This window comes from Cryptotermes secundus, unplaced genomic scaffold, assembly GCF_002891405.2.
Source record: "Cryptotermes secundus unplaced genomic scaffold, Csec_1.0 scaffold671, whole genome shotgun sequence".
NCBI classification, from domain to species: Eukaryota; Metazoa; Arthropoda; class Insecta; order Blattodea; family Kalotermitidae; genus Cryptotermes; species Cryptotermes secundus.
The window spans coordinates 73,730-92,861 of record NW_019724595.1 but is presented as its reverse complement, the minus strand read 5'-3'; the positions used below and the strand labels follow the sequence as shown (position 1 = coordinate 92,861).

The 19,132-nt window shown below is 44.9% G+C and overlaps 1 protein-coding gene across 4 annotated transcripts in view; it reads left to right on the top strand.

Annotated features, from left to right (window-relative positions):
• Positions 1-19,132, top strand: part of LOC111862394 — a 267,967-nt gene that overhangs the window by 209,559 nt on the left and 39,276 nt on the right. For 3 of the 4 annotated variants that reach the window (XR_004512792.1, XM_023847749.2, XM_033750638.1), the window contains exons 2-3: positions 7,975-8,088; positions 17,521-19,131. Coding sequence is in view for 3 of the 4 variants with exons in the window: in XM_023847749.2 (XP_023703517.1) it covers positions 7,975-8,088; positions 17,521-19,131 (1,725 nt within the window). In the remaining variant the exon portion in view is untranslated. Of the gene's footprint in view, positions 1-7,974; positions 8,089-15,616; positions 15,776-17,520; position 19,132 lie in introns of those variants that run through there. The other variant, XM_033750639.1, reaches the window with a different exon arrangement.

Genomic DNA, 19,132 nt, shown 5'->3' with positions numbered 1-19,132 from the left:
GGTTAGTCCCTGGCTTCCCACCACGGCGGCCCGGGTTCGATCCCGGGTTTGGTCAAGTGGGATTTGTGGTGGGCAAAGTGGCGCTGGGGCAGGTTTTCTCCGAGTACTTCGGTTTCCCCTGCCAATCTTCATTCCACCAATTGCTCCACAATCTCCCTCACCTATGATCTGGGGCTGGTACAATAGGCCAGAAGTGGCCGCAGTACAATGGACTTAGTCCCACCCCACTAGCAAAAAATAAAAAATAAAAGTAATGTGCTCTTAATATTTTGTTGCGTTTTATTTTGTAAATCACAGTAGATAATATTTATTGTATTCCATTTCCAGCAGTTGGAGTTGCTGTCTAGGACCGCATGTTTCGGCACTTGTGTTCCATCTTCAGATCCGGTTTTAATTACAATTATTGTGTCATGTACGTAGCATAATATATTTACACGTAAGTTTAGTGCGATGTTAAACATAATATGCACTATATTATAAGAAGCCAACCCATTGCAATACAATATATAGTGTAGCATAAAATACGAGTGAATCCACTCTGCTTACTTGTCAATCTACGCTAAGTAAGTGATTCAACAATTGTAATTAAAAACGGAACCCGAAGATGACACATACTTGTATATATGCCGAAATATATTGTGACATGTAAACACATTTCTAGGTAACGCCCGAAATACGCTCACGCAACAATAGAACCAGTATATCCATTGCTAGGTAACGGACCAACAAACACGTATTCTTGACAACAGAAGACGGTGTTTCCGTTCGTTCCTTGCCGAGGAGTTAACTTGAAGACAATCTGCGCTGCGAGCAGTTGAGAGTTGAAGGTGCAGCCGTGGAGTGTTTACCAGCGGACAGCGGAAGCTGAAGAATCTCCATTGCTAAGAGTCGTTACCAGGAAACGTCCAGTGGAGACACTGCAGATGAATAGCCATTGCGGCGAGCTGTCGCCGCGTAAAGACTAGTGAAAGTAGATTGAGAAGACTTATTGTGCCAACCCCGTCTGTAGTCACTAATACACGTGACAGTATCATCCCAGGCTGTGCTGATAGGAATGCAATAAACTGTATCTGTATCACGTGTTGTTATGTAACGTCAATTGTAAGGGATGTGGTAGGAGGCTGTTGTAGCTGCGCCGTGTGCTTACCGCCAGACACTTCAGTCTTGAGTCGAATCGCACTCTGCACATGGATGTGTTTGTTTTATCCCGCGTATGCTGAGGCTTTGCGACTGGCTGAAGTCTGTAAACATGTTTCCGAAAACGAGAGGCCAGAGACCGCATTGGTCTGTCATGCCACGCGAGATGACTGGAGGGGCCCACGTCTTGCACATTTCATAAAGCAGAGCGTTACGAAACTTAACCATAAAGATAGCGGTTTCTTAGTGCACTGATATTTGCTTTTCGTTCTTGTGAAAATGACGTTAGTTTCGATACCCTGTAGGTTTATTTATGGAACGGATCTTGTAAATCCTAATATTCACGACGGCCCGCTATTTTCTCTTTGTTCGATGACTGACAAAGCGTTTAATGAAAGAAAAAAAAATGTTGGGGATTGTACCCGGTCATCAAAGTAACTTCATTTGGCGAAGCATTTCGCTCATAAGAGGGGTATAAATGTAAAGCTCCATACATTCTCGACTCCGACGCTTGAAGCCTAAATGTCGGCTTCGTGCTCCGTCCGCTTCTGTTCCCAGGGAATTAATTCCCGGTACCCAATATATGTACAGCCGGGATAGCGACTGGCTACGGGCTGGATGACCGAGGGGTCGGAATTCCAGTCCCGGTAGGGTCAAGAATTTTCTCTTCTACACGCCGTCCTGACCGGTTCTGGGGCCAACAACTTCCTAGCCAATGAATACCGGGACACCTTTCACCCAGGGTAAAGCGGCCAGGGCGTGAAGCTGGACACTGACCTTCAATTAGTACTGAGGTTAAGAATACGTCTAGCTATACCTCCACTTGCACATATGTGTATGTCTTCATGACATAATGCTAAACCAATTAATCAGAGGGACAACTGTAGCTTTATTAAATCAACAAGGACCAAACGTTAAATTCATCAAATAACTTCTAGTATAATCTCGCTAGGGCAAGTTTCATCGAAATGTGTTCGGTAATTCTATATTCGAAAAATGAAGGATATGACATTCCCACTGAGCTTTCATTTTGTTCAGGAACGTATAGTAACCTGAGAGATATATTTTCCGTTGCGTTTTCTGTTTGAGGAAGACGTACACTTTCAAATACACCCCTTTGTTTTATGTTTCGTCGGGTGGGGTGAGACTGAGTCCACTCGGCACGGCGGCCACTAACTGGCCTACTGTACCAGCCCCAGATGAGATGTGGTGAATATGGAGAAGTCAGTGGAATAAGAATTGGCAGGGGAAACCGAAGTACTCCGAGGGAACCTGCCCCAGTGCCACTTTGTCCACCACAAGTCCCACATGACCTGACCTGGGCTCGAACCCAGGCTGCCGCGGTGGGAAGCCAGCGACTAACCGCTTGAGTTATGGCACGACCAAACCCTTCTGTGCTTTCTCTGATTACGCTTCTAGTTTCTTGTGTAATAAAATTTTTTAAAGCCATTTTCGTAAAGCCTTCTTATGCTTTCCTAATACACATACACCTCGAAACGAGAGGCCACTAGATTTGTAACTCCAAAAATATACTAACAGTTACCGCTCTCGAAAGATACGAGTAAACTTATGTCAATATTGACGTTAAAATACAAGAATCCGAACTAGAATTTCCGTTCGAATCCCTGGTTTTAGAAGGTAAACCTCCTCTTTCTTGAGTCTAAGTTTAGACATGCGTAATTAATGCATGTGTTTCTTGGGAAGGAATACTATACTAGAAATAAAAATGTTCTATCAAAAGGCAAAAGATTTCTTTCCAGAGCCCTTCTTGACTAGGGAGATGGAAAAATAAACCCATATCACGTGTGGAAACACGTGTCCCGTTGACTTATTTGTGTTTCTACAACTGACAGCGTACACAGTCTGTTTCCTGTGTAGAGCCATGATGCTTCGCTTTGAATGATGCAGACTACACTGGTTCAGAATCTGTAAACCTGAGTGCCGGGGCCTTTGTAATGGGGCATTGACTTTGCTTGGCGCATTGTGGCAGAATAGACGGAAGTTCACGGTCGTCACTCTAACGCGTTAGAAGTTTGTACACCATAATTAAGAAATAAGGATTATTAATTGTAAAAGGATAAAGAATTCTGCGAAAAAGCGGCGCAATAAGAACATTATTGAAGATTGATGTGTTCTGGGGTAGTTTAGCAGATGTTTCGGAGGAACCTGTTGCCCGCATCTTGATGGAAGAAGAATGAAGATGGGTGCAGCGGGTTCATCCGAAACTGTGATGAATACCTAATGGACTGTACGGCGTCATATTTTGGAAAGCCGTAATCATCATAGTCACCACCGTAAGAACCTCACATCTCACAAAATGAACGTTCTTAAATAGGAGCTAACACTGCCTTCTTACATTAAAATGCTTACAAATCAACGCTTACAACTGCAATTCATGAGCCGTATACCGTGAGCATTCTTTCCATCAGTGCATTTTCCGGCTATGTTTAATTTGTCTATTGTAACCGCAATTCTTCGCAGAGCATTGCAACACGAACCGTACCGTTAAGAGATATGTTGGAATTACAAACATTCTGCCTAACCATCGTAATGGTTGCGTGGTCTAAGGCAGTGGTTTCCAAATTGTGGGTNCGCGGGGGGGGGGGGTCAACTATTTGGTTTGTGGGGATATATTCATGTTCGGGAGGTACTCGTCGAGACCCCATTGTCGTGACTGGAGATTTTCGTGGTTTCTTCAGTCCCTCCAGGCAATTGCCGGCAAAGTACCTCGATTAAGCCACAACATCTTCCTTGCGAATCCTTTCCAATTCATCCTTTATCTGTAAACTTGTCATTTGATGCTCCATATCTAGGTACTGAGAGTATCGTTATGGGTTACACCATTACAAAGGGTAACTATCAAAGTTTTTTTCTGAGTATATAACTCTCTCAGTAAATTTCAATGTGGGCTCCCCTGGTGGCACGACAAATATCCAGACGATATTCGACGTCGTCCCACGTTGCTTGAAGCATGTTTGGTGTTACCGTAGCCACAGCGTCCCTTATGCGGGCTTTCAGGTGTAAGGTCGTTGATCTTAACCCGGTAGACAATGTTCTTCAGATAACCCCACAAGAAAGAATCCAGGAGTTAAATCTGGCGACCTAGGAGGCCAAGCGATTGATCGATCAATGTCCCAGCCATCTCTCTGTCCAGGTGATTCCTAACATGATGGCAGAAATGTGGCAGCGCCTCATTTTGTTGGAGGGTAGTTTGAGGTGGTAATTGGGGCAGCGCATGCAGCTCCAGCATGTCCATGTACGAACATCCGGTCACAGTCTTTTCCAAAAAGAAAACGGTCCATCAACTTGTCGTGCATTGAGCCGGCCCACACGTTCACTTTTGGGCTGCCCCTCTCCAACTCATATGTGACGTGTGGATTTTGACTGCCCCAAATTATGCAGTTGTACCTGTTTGCAACTCCACTGACATGGAATATCGCCTCGTCCGAGAAGCACATTTCCGGAGGAAATCGAGTGACGCGTCAGTTCTTTCTAGCATGTTCACAGCGAAGTGTGTGCGTGCTACTTGGTCACTCGATTTTAGTGCATGAATCATTTGAATCTTGTACGCTTTTAGGCGGAGCCATTTGTGTAGCACATCGTGCACTGTTGAACGTGGAATTTGTACGTAACTGCAAGCTAGCAGCACGAATTGATTTGCGCGGAATTATTTTGCTGGAATGCCTCTCTAATGCGATTTGACATTTTCCTCAGAGGTCCGTGTCTTTCCAGGAGATTTTGTACGTAACAGACTGCTTGTAGTCCTCACTCTGTTGTCCCAGAACCGAAAGCTTTTCTGTATAGGAGGTTGGCGTCCATACTACGTTCTAAAAGAACCCTGGACAGCCGTAAGAGATTGCAACTCTGCTACCTACAGCAAGCATTGAACCTGTCCCTCTGGTGTCAACACGGTTACTGAGCTCGCCGCAGGTCACCAGCTGGCGCAAGCGCGTAGGCCCGGCATTAAAAACAATTTCAGAGTTTTGCTTTCCGATGACATAAACCGGATACGTGTATGGCAATTAGTTTCCGAGATATACATTTTTTATTTTGGATACCTTTCATCCGGACGCCCTGCATATACGATGTATATGTTGTTAACAGTGAGAGGAAGCTCATAAATTACGCAGTTTCGGTGTACGATAGCAACGAACTGTTGAGTGTTAACACGTTGCGTGAGCGTTTATTATGTAGTAAGTCACAAACGAGCGAGGAGTATCGTGTCTATTCAATGAATATTGGTAATGTTTTGATGTAGATATGTGCAGTGTAGTATACTATTTAGATAGGAAAATGTTTATGATTGACTGTTTATGCATGTTATTCGTTGGAGACGACATTAATCGTTGACCTCGGCGTCTCGTTCGATGATATGTAGGACTGGGAATGAATTCGTGCGGAAGCAGAGGAAAGCTTATATAAGTGATGAGACCCAATAAATTCGCAGCGGAAGTTACACTAGTAACCTACGGAGGGAAAAGGCAGTGTTGGATTTGAGGTTCTCACAGCGATTACTATGGAGAGTACGAGTGCTTGCTCCTCATTCTGACAGGTTTCATGCGTGGCTTACTCTTCTATGAAGATGGACGCGGCATGTTCCCCCGAAACGTTGGTGGACTTTGTAACCCAGAAGCTCTTCAAGAAAAAGAGAGACTGCGAAACCCGGAAAATGGGAGACCTTGGAACGCATTGGTATATCTTACCATGCAAGAAGAAGAAGAAGAAGAAGAAGAAGAAGAAGAAGAACTCGTCTGCAGATTGGAGAATACTGGTGATGAATCAGTGGTTGTCACAGACCTGTACAGAATCATGCCGCCGTGGCTTGGTCGTCACCCCGCGATAATGGTGGATTTGATGAAGATAAGGATGATGTTAAAATTTGAGGGACTTTATGCTCTGCTTCGTATCCTTAGGCTTCCAGGATCTCCCCCCCCCCGAAAGGTGTGGTAAGCCAGGAAATTTGCTTACAAACTTAGGGTGAAGACATTCTACTAATTGTCGTAGGGTATTCATGATAGAGAAATTTTTAAAATTATTTTAATTTTTGGTATTAATATTTGGTATGTTTCCTTCTCTTTTCACTTTTGATTTTTCACCAAAAGTCAAGGGGATACAGATGGCTGTATTCCCACCCCTGCCGGTACCCCCGTTCGTACCTCATGCTCGCCATTTTATTTCTGGAGTGTGTGTTAACATAAATATATTGTGAAGTTTTGTATGTTGTGGTTGTTGTCAACTACCAAACTTAGTGGAGGCAATATTAGCACTCCTTCACACTCGTCAGGTCACGTGTTCAAATCTCGACTCAGAGTGGTTATGCCGGCCGAGAATTTCCATGGCTTTCCACATTTCCTCCAGGCAGCTGACACTGCGCGATAGTTTGTTCCCCCATTCGTGCTACGCGTCCTTTAACCTCAAACTTAGTAACTTTATCGTGGTAACAGTATTAGGAGGTAAGATTAAATTAAATTATGTATAATGTTAAATGGCAAAAACTAGAAGATATACTGGGGAGTGGGTATGTAGATCCACAGAATGACCTTGGCACTAGTTGGAGGTGAGTGGTCAGCTTCATGCCCCGGTCCCTTGACCCTGGGAGAAAGAGTCCTCGCTACCCATTGGATAGGTGGCTGGGTGGGCTTCAGAAACTGTCTGGACCACGTGGAGAGGAGAAAAATCTTGTATCTTCAGAGACTCAGACTCCGTCCAGCCCGTAGCCATTCGCTCTACCCGCTGCTCTCTCGAGGCCCCAAAGTTATGTGTATTGAGCATCATTAATATAACAGAGAAGAAGGACATGAAACCCAATTATGTTGTCGGGCGCGTGCACACCGGAACTCGGAGTATGCGCCACGGTGGGTGGCAGGGGATGCTACTCTTCTTCCTTGGGTGAACACGCCATCTTCCTCGGAACTTTCTCTACGAGCGTTGCGCATCTTCAGTGACTAGCTGTGTGCAGAAGCGCGAGTCACTCTCCGAGGCTCCTACACGCTGAACAACCTGTAGGAATGTTAGTGTTGTGTTAGTTGTCGCAGGTCTAGTGCTAAGTTGGTTATGTTTTGCGAGAATTGTTGATATCTGTGTCTGTAGTTCAGTGATCGGCACTGTATTTGTCGTGGCTGGCGGGATACTGAATTCTGTAGGATGTGAAATAAGTGGTTATGGTCCATTAGAAGTTACTACCCCACTAATTGTTTTGAGTGATTAACGAAGCCCACGAGAAATGTTTACAAGGATAGCAGATCTCCTGGCACCTCCGGAACACTTATCAGGAGTGTGAGCCACTCAACCACGACAATTGGTTCAATTGTTGGTAGGGTGGAGCTAGTTCGAAGAACTGGCTGGACACCTCGACATTGCGGCCCGAGTGTGTTGAATACGAGGATAAGAAGCGGGTCACGAACCTAGCATCGAATTCTTATTGAGAAGCCTACATTAGGTCTTCCTAGTGATCTGTGTCCTGGCTTTCCACCCCAAATAATGTATGCATTCCCCTTCTCCCCCATGCGTGCTACATGCCCTGCTCATTTCATTCTCCGTTGACTTTATCATTGTAAATATATTTGGCAACAAGCACATGCTACGAAACCCTTCATTATACAGGTTTCTCCAACTTATTATTACTTCATCCTTCTTGGATTCAAATATTCTCCTCAGATACCCTCAATTTATATTCCTCTCTTAATTCTGAGGCCAAGTTTCACACGTTTCACCCATGGAGTTAGTTCGACTTGCGTTTGTACCAGAAGGGAGATGAACGGAGCAGATTACAGTTGTACAGGTGCATATGTCAGTGTGAGTGGTGAGGACCTGCAGATGTCGGTCTTCCTGTTGCAGGTTCCGGACAGCGGCGGTGCTCCGCCTGGGATGGACTGCATGCCACTACAGCGCTCCCCCGGGCCGTTCCACTACCTCATCCACGAGCAGGCCAAGTCACTTGTCGCGCTACAGGTGAGTGCATGACTGGCTTGGTAGGCGACTGTATTTCTCAGGTTATTCACGTCCCTACCGAAGTTTATGTTGTGACTTTTTCTCCTCACCAGATACGAGGGAGAGTCAGTAAGTAGGTCAAAAATGCAAGCCAAACAGTTGTAATGGACATAATAAGGTTTCCACATGTATCACTAGTTAACAGCACAATCCAGCTTTATGACAATCTAGGTAACAGTCGCGCTTGGGATGTTCCAAGGCTGGTTTTACTAGTCAAAATGGCAACCGTGCTTGAGGAGCGATCTGCCCCAGAGCAGTGTTCTTTTGTGCATTTTTGTGGGCAAAAGAACCCAATGTAAAGGATATTCATAAAGAAAGGTTTCCTGTTTACGGCGGGAAGTGTTTGTCGCGTAAGGAGATTCAGAAGTGGGTCGAGAATTTCTCTGAAGGACTTTAGAAAGTCGCACATGATGCCCGACCAGGCGCGGAAGTGGTTGAGACAACACTCAAAAGACTTCTATACTGGGGGCTTGGACGCACTGGTAAAGCGATGGGACAAGGACGTAGGTCGTACCGAAAGTCATGAGCAACTTTTTTTGCGTGCAACCTGGGAACAGCAGACGAAAGAGAGTACGGTGGTACGTCGAACCAGCTGTTGTGTTAACCTTGAGTGTCTTGTGACGTCAATAGCTTGCATCACGTGACCAGTATCACTCCTAACAAAATGGCCGACAACCATATGTCGTTTCGCCAGCGTGCTGTCATTGAATTTCTTGTGAAAGAGGAAATCCCTGCTGCAGAAATTCACCAGAGACTTCAGCGTGCTTATGGATGCTTATGGAAGTGTGTACATGGGTGCGAGCAGTGTTCGAAGGTGGGTGAAACATTTTAAGGATAGGAACACCAGCATCGAAGATGAGCCTCGGAGCGGTCGTCCTCGAACAGCCTCAACTGAACGCAACAAGGAAAGTGTGGATGAGATCATTCAAGATGACAAGCGTGTGACTGTGGACACAATAGTCCAAAAACTTGGAATATGACAGAGTGCAGTACAGGAGATGATTGAAGGCTTGGGCTATATGAAAGTTTTTGCTTGTCGGGTCCTGCGGTTATTGACCAAAGACCACAAAGGTCAGTGAAAAGCCATCACCTGAGGACTGCTGCAGAGATATTGACACGGAGGCGATGATTTTTTGCTCTGTATTGTGACAGGTGACGAAAGCTGGTTTCACCATTTCGAGCCTGAAGCGAAACGGAACGGCAGAGTATGGAATGGCACCATTTGCATTCTCCATCAGAAAAGAAGGCAAAGACAGTGCCATCAGCTGCGAGGGTGATGGGCACAGTCATCTGGGGTGCAGAGGGGTTTATTCTGGCCGAATTCCTGGAACCTGGGCAAACCATCAATGCTGCTCGTTATGTCCAGACGCTGCACAAGCTCTGTCATGCATTGTGCGATAAACAAACATCATCCTGCATGACAACGCTCGTCCCCACGCCTCTCGCCTCACAGTGGAAGCACTTGCAGAGACGGGGTGGGAAGTTTTTCCACACCCCTCCTATAGCCCTGATCTGGCACTCTCCGACTACCATCTTTTCGGATTTGTGAAGGATCAGCTGCGTGGACAACGTTTTGAGACAAGGGAGGCAATTCAGAAAACAGTGCGTCAGTGTCTTCGGATGGCTGGAACGTAATTTTACAGAAGGGGAATTTTCAAACTCCCAGAACGCTGGGAGAAATGTGTACAAAGAAGTGGCGATTATGTGGAAAAATAAAGAAAGGTCTGTAGATTGAGGTGGTGTATTTGGTTTGTCAATAATAAAGCATGTTACTTTACAAAAAATTGTTGCTCATGACTTTCAGTACGACCCTCGTATATCAGTGTTGGTGGAGAATATGTCGAGAATTAGATGGCTTTTCCCAGGTTCAAATATCACATGTTTTACGTTTTATATTAATTCGTGACCTGTTTACTGACTGTCCCTCGTATAATGTTTAGTAGTATAATGCCCATTGAAATATTAAAGATAATTTTTTAAAAATAAAATTTCCTCAAAACACCTAACCTCAGAGTTCGGGAAAGGTAGTCCAGCTGCGTTGACACTGAGGTACTAAACTACAGAATAAAATTGTGCACTAATGATTGCCGCTGTCTAGAGGATTTTTATTCTGCAACACCGACTCTGTGGTACCGTCTACTACAGTAATTCTCTTCTCCTATTCCTACCCACTTGCTAACATACTGTCACGTATAGGGTGGTACGCGTGACGAAAATAACGGGTTCTAGTTCTGATGATTGGATATATTAGCACCTTGGTTACAAGTTCTCTTAATCACACTTAAATACAGCGCTGTCACTGATTTACACACTTTCCAATCACCGTTGCAGATGCACTTCACTAGTCGTCTCCTGTCAACGGAACTCAACAAAGCAACTATCACTTCAGATCACTATAAAGTCTTCTTATCTTCAATCACTTTGTTTTCCTCTGTCCTCATCTGTACTTAGCTAATCCTCACAATTCACTAAGGACATGCTCCATTCACGTCCTTGTACTCTCTAGCTGCGACTGACTGCAAACGACCTTCATTGTCATCTATAAACCTTCGGCACGAACCCCATATAAAACACCTATTATTGTAGACGTGTTTACAATTCTGTAATTTGGCACTAGACATAGGGCGTACCACATTGAAAACACTTCTTCTGCAACGGACTGTTTACCAAGAATCTGTTTTCGCAGGAACTTGTTTACGGAGCCGTTGCCTAGGAACGCTTTCAGCAAATCCGTTACAATACATAACTACAGAATAACAAGTCTTAAACTTTTCATATAAGCTCTTATGTGTATCCCTGTGACTTGGTCTTCTGAAGTATAATTTCCTTCACACTGTAGGTATCTAATGGTTTGCTGCCATTGTACAATATTAATGGGGTGCCGCCTCAGCATACAGTATTGTCATGTCCTGTACAGTAACTGCTGTATCGTGCACTAGTAAAGTGATTCTATGTATGTTCATGTATGTAGTACATGCTTATGAATGGCGAACTAACTCCATGGAGCCGGATCTTTCTTGAGAAGCTGCCAGTATCTCAGCTGCTCAAGAATTTCCAAACATTTTTGGAACCCGAAGTTTCCAGTCCATGCCTCCCCATCCCATTTCTCTAGGATCCATCCTATTATTAACCTTCAACCTACGTCTAGGTCTTTCCAGTGGTCTCTTTCCTTCTGGCTTTCCCACATAAACCGTATATGCATTCCTCTCCTTTCCCATGCATGCCACATGCCCAGCTCATCTCATCCTACTTGGCATGATCATTGTAATTATATTTGGTTAACCCTACAAGTTATGAAGCTTCTTGTTATGTAGTTCAGGATAATAATATTAAGATGGGTGCACGCGGTAGCGTATTTGGTTGAGGCACTGTGCTACAAGCCGGAAGGTCGCGGGTTCAAGTCCCGATAAGGTCATTGGATTTTTTTCAATTGACCTAATCCTTCCAGCCGCACTATGGCCCTGGGGTCGACTCGGCGTCTTAACAAAAATGAGTACCAGGAATATTCTTGGGGGTAAAGGGCGGCCGGCGCGTAGGGCTGACACCCTTGCCGCCATCTATGAGTCGATTGTCTAGAAAATGTGGGAACCTCAACATCTCACAACCCTATGGGTCTCCACGGCCTGTTACAGGGATACCTTTACTTTCACTTTATTTTTTTTTACTTGTAATATTAAGATAAACGACAGATTATAAAATGTGACAGAAGTGAAACTAACACGCTGATGTGCTTTCCGTTTCCATGAGAGCACTCTGCTTCATGTAGCTAGTCCGAGTTCCCAAGCTCGTGCACTGGAGACAGGCTCCTATTGGTACTCTACTTTGTTTAGATCCGTGCCCCCTTGAACATTCTCGTAAATTCAGAGACTGGGACAGTCACGGTTAATTGATTTATCGGTCAGAAAATTATTATTTATGATTTAAATGTCAGTTAATTTCCTTCGACAGTGTGTTCAATTGAACTGCGTTGTACCGCTGCTGCTGCAGTATGCAGAATTTGGCGTAAAATGAGTATCACTATTTGTATTCTCTCACGTCACTTTTGTTTCACGTGAATGCAATCCACTTTCCCTTTTATTTGTTTTTTGTCGTTGTTTCTATTCTTTTTCTTTTTCATTCCTTTGTCCTTTCTTTATACGAGGCTTTACGAATCAAGGGAATGCTAATATGGCGTGTCGTGGTCCTTGTATGAACACCCTGTCGCAGTATCTGGCTAGAGAAGAACCAGATGTCTCAGCCATTCAGCAAAAATATCCAGACATTCGTTGGGAAGGAACCTGGTTATAGCCTCGGGTGGGTTATTTGCTATCGTATCTAGTTTGTCCAGACCAATTCCGTGATAGTACAATACTTTGAAATATGCTACGGTTGTCGTCTTCCAAATGAATATCTGCGTTTTGTGGTCATATTTCTTTCTTTCGACGCTACATAACGCAGCGGTTGGAACACTTTCCGAAATAACAAAGATCCATAAAAATAAAATGAGCTAGAACAATCTTTTTCTGGATTTAGTTATCAGCAGTTATATTCATATTAGTCCCCCCCCCGCCCCTCNTACTGGCGCTACAATCCTGTGTGGGTCTTGGCCTCCTCCACGATTTCGTAACAGTAAATTTCTCCCAGCGTCGGGTTGTAACCCCACGCCCAACCCCCAGCATGGAGAACCAGAGACTACACTTCGCCTAGCCCCTACCCTTTGACCGGTTTGACATGGGTGGTCCTACCAGCAGCTTATGTTCCCGCCAACATAGCTCTCCGCGTCATTGAGGCATGCAAATCTCTCCACAAGGCGGCAGTCCTCGAGGATTTGTATTAATAACCTACATAAAATGTGAAGCATACTGTCTTCCGGGATGTGATGTCATGTAGATCTTGTGTGAACCGACGTTTCGGAGGAACGTATCTCTTCCACCTTCAGGGTAGACAAATCCGCGAGCGAAGTTGCAGCCACCTGCTCATGCCGGTTCCTCTCTCGCTGACTTTTATACTCTGAAGGTGGAGGCGATGCGTTCCTCCGAAACGTCGATTCACACAAGATCTACGCGGCACCACATCCCAGAAGACGGCATTCTCCATAGTCACCGCCGTGAACCCTCAAATCTTACATAAATAAAATATCGTTTTTCATCGTAAAGTACTCATTCGATTGATCGATTATTGGTGAAATAGTAAATAGCTACTTCTTCACTCCAGAGATTAGGAATTAGACTGTTGCAGCCTCGTTTATGACGCTCACGAACTCTTCTGTCTTCGGACGTTCTCTCCGTATACTGAGTTAAGTCGTGGTCTGAACTGAGGGCGGGTCCCAGGCTTGCCTTGGAGATGTTATTTTATTTGTTCAGTATCTTCAGCTCTGTTTTACTGTGGGACACGCGGTACTATAGTCCGTCGAGGCACTGTGCTACAAGCCGGAAGGTCGCGGGTTCGACTCCCGGTCAGATCATTGAATTTGTTTCAATTGACCTAACCCTTCAAGCCTCACTATGGCCCCGGGGTCGACTCAGCCTCTAACGGAAATCAGTATCAGGAATCTTCCGGGGGTTAAAGGGGGAAAGGCGCGTAAAGCTGACAACCTCACCGTCATCTGTGAGCCGATTGCCTAGAAAATGTGGGAGCCTCGATAACTCACAGCCCTATGAGCCTTTAAGAGGGATAGCTTTACCTTATCTGTTTTACTGTCACCAAACTAACTAACTAACTTCATGGAGCTTAGTCTCTCTTGAGAAGCAGTCACGCAGCTACTCAAGGACTTCCCAGAATCTTATGGAGCCCAAAGGTTCATTACCGTGCTCACAAGAGCCTTCCACTGGTCCCTATCCTGAGCCAGACGAATGCAGCCTATACCACCCCATCCTGTCGCTCTCATAACCATTTTAATATTACTCACTCATCTATGCCCTCGTATACCTAGTTGTCTCTTTCCTTATGGCTTTCCCACCAATATCCTATATGCATTCCTCTTCTCCACCATTCGTGCTACATGTCCTGCACATCTCATCCTTCTTGACTGATCGTTCTTCTAATTATACTTGGCGACGAATACAAGTTATCCTGTAGCCATACAGTGATCTTGGAAATTTGATATCGGTAAATCCGTTAACACTGTACCCCGTTGAAAGACCCTAACAAAACCCGCTTGTAAGCAAACCAATATTGGCATTGTAAAAGACTGCAACGAAGGAAGGAGTGAGCTTTGGTTAGTCGCAATATGTGCCCGATTATCTGCGTAGTAATTCAGCAATGCTCGTGCGAGCTTCTGTTGCTGCCGGAAAGGCAAGACAAATGTGCCTATACATCGTTGCAGCTCCTCCCGCAGCCGATCAGTTTATAGTGTATTGACATTGATGATTCGTGGGGTTCCGTCTTCAGATATTCTTACCAAATAATCCAGCCATTTCTTCAAACAGTTTTTATTTCATTACTTCCAGTTCCTCTTTAACACCTTCACTGCGTCTCTGATCCCCATTCCGTATCGTACGACTGCTCTGGGGAAACTCACCTCTGCCGTCTCCGTTCTTATGATGCTTTCTTTCCTCTACGTCCAAAATTTGGATCCATATCAAACCACGCCTTATGTTTGACTCTACCAGTACAGAATTTTGTTTATTATATATACACATAAAACAAAAGGTAAAGCTATCCCTGTAACAGGCCGTGGAGGCCCATAAGGTCGGTGAGGCCAGCCTTACGTGCCGGTATCCACTTACTTCCAGAAAGATCCCTGGTACTCATTTCTACTAGAGGCAGAGTAGACTCCAGGGCCATAGTGCGGCTGGAGGGATTTGGTCACTCAGTGGGAGAACATTCGAACCTAAGAAGGCTGGAGAAAAATGCTTTAATGAAGGCAGTCATAACGTGTACGATGATGAAATCAAAGAGCTCTCTTTGGATATAGCATATATGGGAGAGGAGATGTTACACAATTTTGTTAACAAATAACGAAATAAAAACACACTTAATAGACCCAGATGAAGATGGTAGGAAAATAGTAAGATGTATCGTAAAGAAATGGAATTTGATAATGTGAAATTATAGAAGATGTGGCTAAATGGTGAGATTGTGTGATTTAATAAGACGTAGATAATTTTTGAACCAGCTGGGCTACTGTTAGCTTGTTAAGAAGGACTCTGATCCTTGTAGTTACAGTGAAGAAATATCGGACAGCGGATAAAGTGAAACCTAATCACAGAGAACATGCTTATCTGTAGCTGAGATAATTTAAAGATTATCAGGACTGATTAATGCTTTGTTGTATCAGCAATCCGTAAGATATACGCATATTGCAGGTTCATGCATCTGTTTACGTAAAAACCGCACTTTGTTCATTTAAATTTCTTTCCTTTTCGAGCACAAACTAAATTATATCAGTATTATAGGACTATTGTTTTTAGATATCAGACTTCCTTGAAACTATCATTTTGGATGCCGTCCATCGTAAGAGATACTAAAGCCACAATATTACGAAAGTTGGCGCTAATTCCGTCTTCAGGTGAGCAGGATGCGAATGAGAATCCATTCTATTGGACCACTATGTACAGCTGCTCTCAGAACTATATTTCCGTCTTCAGGTGAGCAGGATGCGAATGAGAATCCATTCTATTGGACCACTCGGTGGAGCTGCTCTCAGAACTAGTATTTCCATCTTCAGGTGAGCAGGATGCGAATGAGAATCCATTCTGTTGGTCCAGTCGGTAGAGCTAACCTGAAACCATGCTATTGTTCTTTCCCCCACCATCCTGGCATAACGTGGGATCCGAACCACGATGAGTGTATTGTATTCCTCAGTTCACAAAATGTATATTTTGAAGGGGTGGGGATGAAAACAGAAAGCGTGGCGGAAGAAACCGCCCTGGATTTGGATCAGATCGAGCGCTTGACTTTACCCTATAAAATTTATCAGTAAAAAAAAAAGTAAAGCTATCCTTGTAACAGGCCCTGAAGGCCCATAGGGTTTGAGACGTTGAGGGTCCCACATTGTATAGACAATCGGCTCAAAGATGGCGGTAAGGTTGTCAGCCTTACGCGCCGGCCGCGCTTTCTCCCCAGGAAAATTATTTATTTAATTCCTGGTACTCATTTCTGTTAGGGGCTGAGTGAAATCCAGGGCCATAGGGCCGGAAGGATTAGGTCAATTGAAACAAATCCAGTGACCTCATCGGGATTTGAACCCGCAACCTTCCGACTTGTAGCATAGTGCGCAGAAAAAAATACAGGATAGAGACAAGTTCAGGGAAACCCGCAACTGATTTAATTTCGAATTATAGAGAAAACCACTGCCTGTTCTCTCTGTAACATGACATCACAAAAGCCAAGCTGGACAGCATCATAACACTTCCGTTAGCACAGCTTATGAAGCGTATAAACGCCAGTATTTCTGTCTTGACAGACAAGCATCTGAAAGATGACGGCGATCTGTATGCAAGTACAGGGCACCATGGTATTAAAACGTGCAAGTTTTATAGAAAGAAAAGGAGTAATGTGAAATGGGCTGAAACGATTCGCTCTTTGGGTGTTCCTAATGTCTTGTACAAGTTTCTGGCCCATGTAATGTCTCCCTAGGGCGGATAGTTCCATTTGAAGGGCTTCTCAGAGTGCGAAGTAGTGATAATTATTTTAAGAATAAGTGAACACCTAAAAAGGTGTCTGTGTGTTTGCATATCGAAGTTTCCGCTTTTGAAACTTATAACCGGTATATAACTTCAGAGATTGCTTTGTAATCAGTGAACTAACTCCATGGAGCTGAGTCTCTCTTGAGAAACCGTCAGTCGCTCAACCACTCAAGTATTTCTCGATATTCTATGACACCAGAAGTTCTATTGCCGTGTTCATAAGAACCCGCTACTCGTTCCTGTTCTGAGCTAGACGAATCTATTCCCCACGCTATTTTTTTTATTAATGACTTTCGTAAACAATATTTGTATTCACACAAGCGAGATATCAGATTTGTAGCGCTAAAAGAGTGAATTCTTGTACTTCAATCAGTATATTTAGGCTGACGGTGTTTGAGAACATGGTGCCATGGAGAATATTTGGACCTAAAGACAGTAAATAACTTGAAGCTGAAGAAAAATTTCACATAAAAAGCTTTAATGATACTAAATACTACTAAGGTGATCAAATCAAGGAGGTTGCACGAATGAGACATGCATACAAAATTTTTGTCAACATTTAAAAGGGAGGGACCATTCGGGAGATGGAAAATGTAGTTGGGAGAGTAGTAGTGAATGCATTTTAAGGAAGCAGAGAGGGAAGAATCCAGTGGTGGATTCTTGTGAATACAATAGCGCATCTTCGGGTTCCATTAAAGGCTTGGATTTTCTTGACCATCTTCTGAAGATGGCGTTACTTATTGTGACAGCAGTTTCTCACTGAGAGGACCTCATTTTGTTCCAGGAGCTGCAGAATGAAGTCGGAGCGCTGTTGGAGTTCCGGGACCTCGTCATGGAGACATTCCCACACTTGCGGAGTAAGATGGTGGCAGGCATCACGTCATGTAACGTCTCCCACACCAGCAGCACTCAATCTAACATCCCCATTCCTCTGACATCCTCCAGGCGCGAATGGGAACCTGGTATCAGAGTTCGCCGCAAAATTCAGTCACACGCTGGTGCTAAAGACTCTGAGATATCGGTGTCGTCTCTGGCTTCGAACCGAGGACGGAGCAGTAAGACTTCAGCGGTACACACACAGCAACCAAAGAGCGGCGAGGGGATAAACAGTGGCAGCGGCACAAGTTCCGCTGGGAGCAGTGCTGTGCAGGACTCGGGTTTCGGAACAGAGACGTCATCCAGCAAGGAACACTGTCACAGCGCGACCACAGGGCCCGTAGTGGTGCACAGGCCCACAGCCACGGCGCCATCTCCCGCTGTACAGGACGAAGCTGAAGACGAGCTGTGGAATCTTCTTGACGTTATCCATAGGAAGGGCACGAAGCTGCGAGAGGATGTGGAGTACTTACAGCAGAGGTTCCAAGTGAGTGACAGACTAGTGATGGCAGGGCACAAACAGGGTGACGAAATAATCAGGCGGAGGAGCCTGAGTGACATAGAGCAAGAACTTATGCATGAGTCCGGAAAGATCTGCACTTTGGAGGAGAGAGAAAAACGACTTAAAGACCTCAACACTGTAAGATCTCGGAAAGCCCTGTTAGGCATCGCTGGACGTAGTCTGCATGATGGACACTCGCTTGACAAGCTTGATGCTAACAGAGACGAACTCCGCAATTTGCAACGCGAGAGGGACTTGTTGTTAGATAAAGTTGCCGAAATGGAGGCAGAGACACTCGCAAGTAGGGCAAGAGCTTCTCAGTTGCAGTCAGAACTTGGTTGCCTCATAGAGGTTAAGCGAGACTTGGAGGAGCAGCTTCGGGCAGCTGTTAGTCAGAAGAGTGAGCTTAACAGTCGGATCCACGACCTGCACCTGCAGTTCGTCAGTGGCAACAAGAACAGCGGCACGAGTACCTCGGCGTCTCCGCTCAGCGACACGACTGGCCGTAAGTTGCATTTAGTCTCCGGGACCAGGAGGACTGCCGCTGTAAGCCAGGAACGGCTTCGCAGCGCGGCATCTAGTCAGGCTGCTTATGGTCGAGTGTCAAGTCCTGGCAGGAGCCAGTCGTGCTTCACTCCTGTCCCGATATCTTCGCGTCGATATTCAGAAAGTACCACCAGCATCAAGTCACCTGTTGAAAAGAATATCATCTCTCCGAATTTATCCAGTCATCCTCAGGATGTGGGGCCATCTATATCAAGACAGGAACTTGAAGGCGGTGTGGATCGTGTCAAGTCTGAAGTGTTGGAAAGTCGAAGTGTTGAGGATAGGTTGGCCAGTATGACGGACGGTGAAAAAACGAGGTTCAAATTAGGTACATTGGACGGGGTTGTAAGCTCGCCGTCACGTATCGCACGTGGAGTCACACCTGATCCCCACGTAGTGGCAGCTATTCTCCAGGAGTTCAGCGCCGTTGAACTGCAAAGACATCTGCTCGTCACGTCTGTGGAGAACAAGG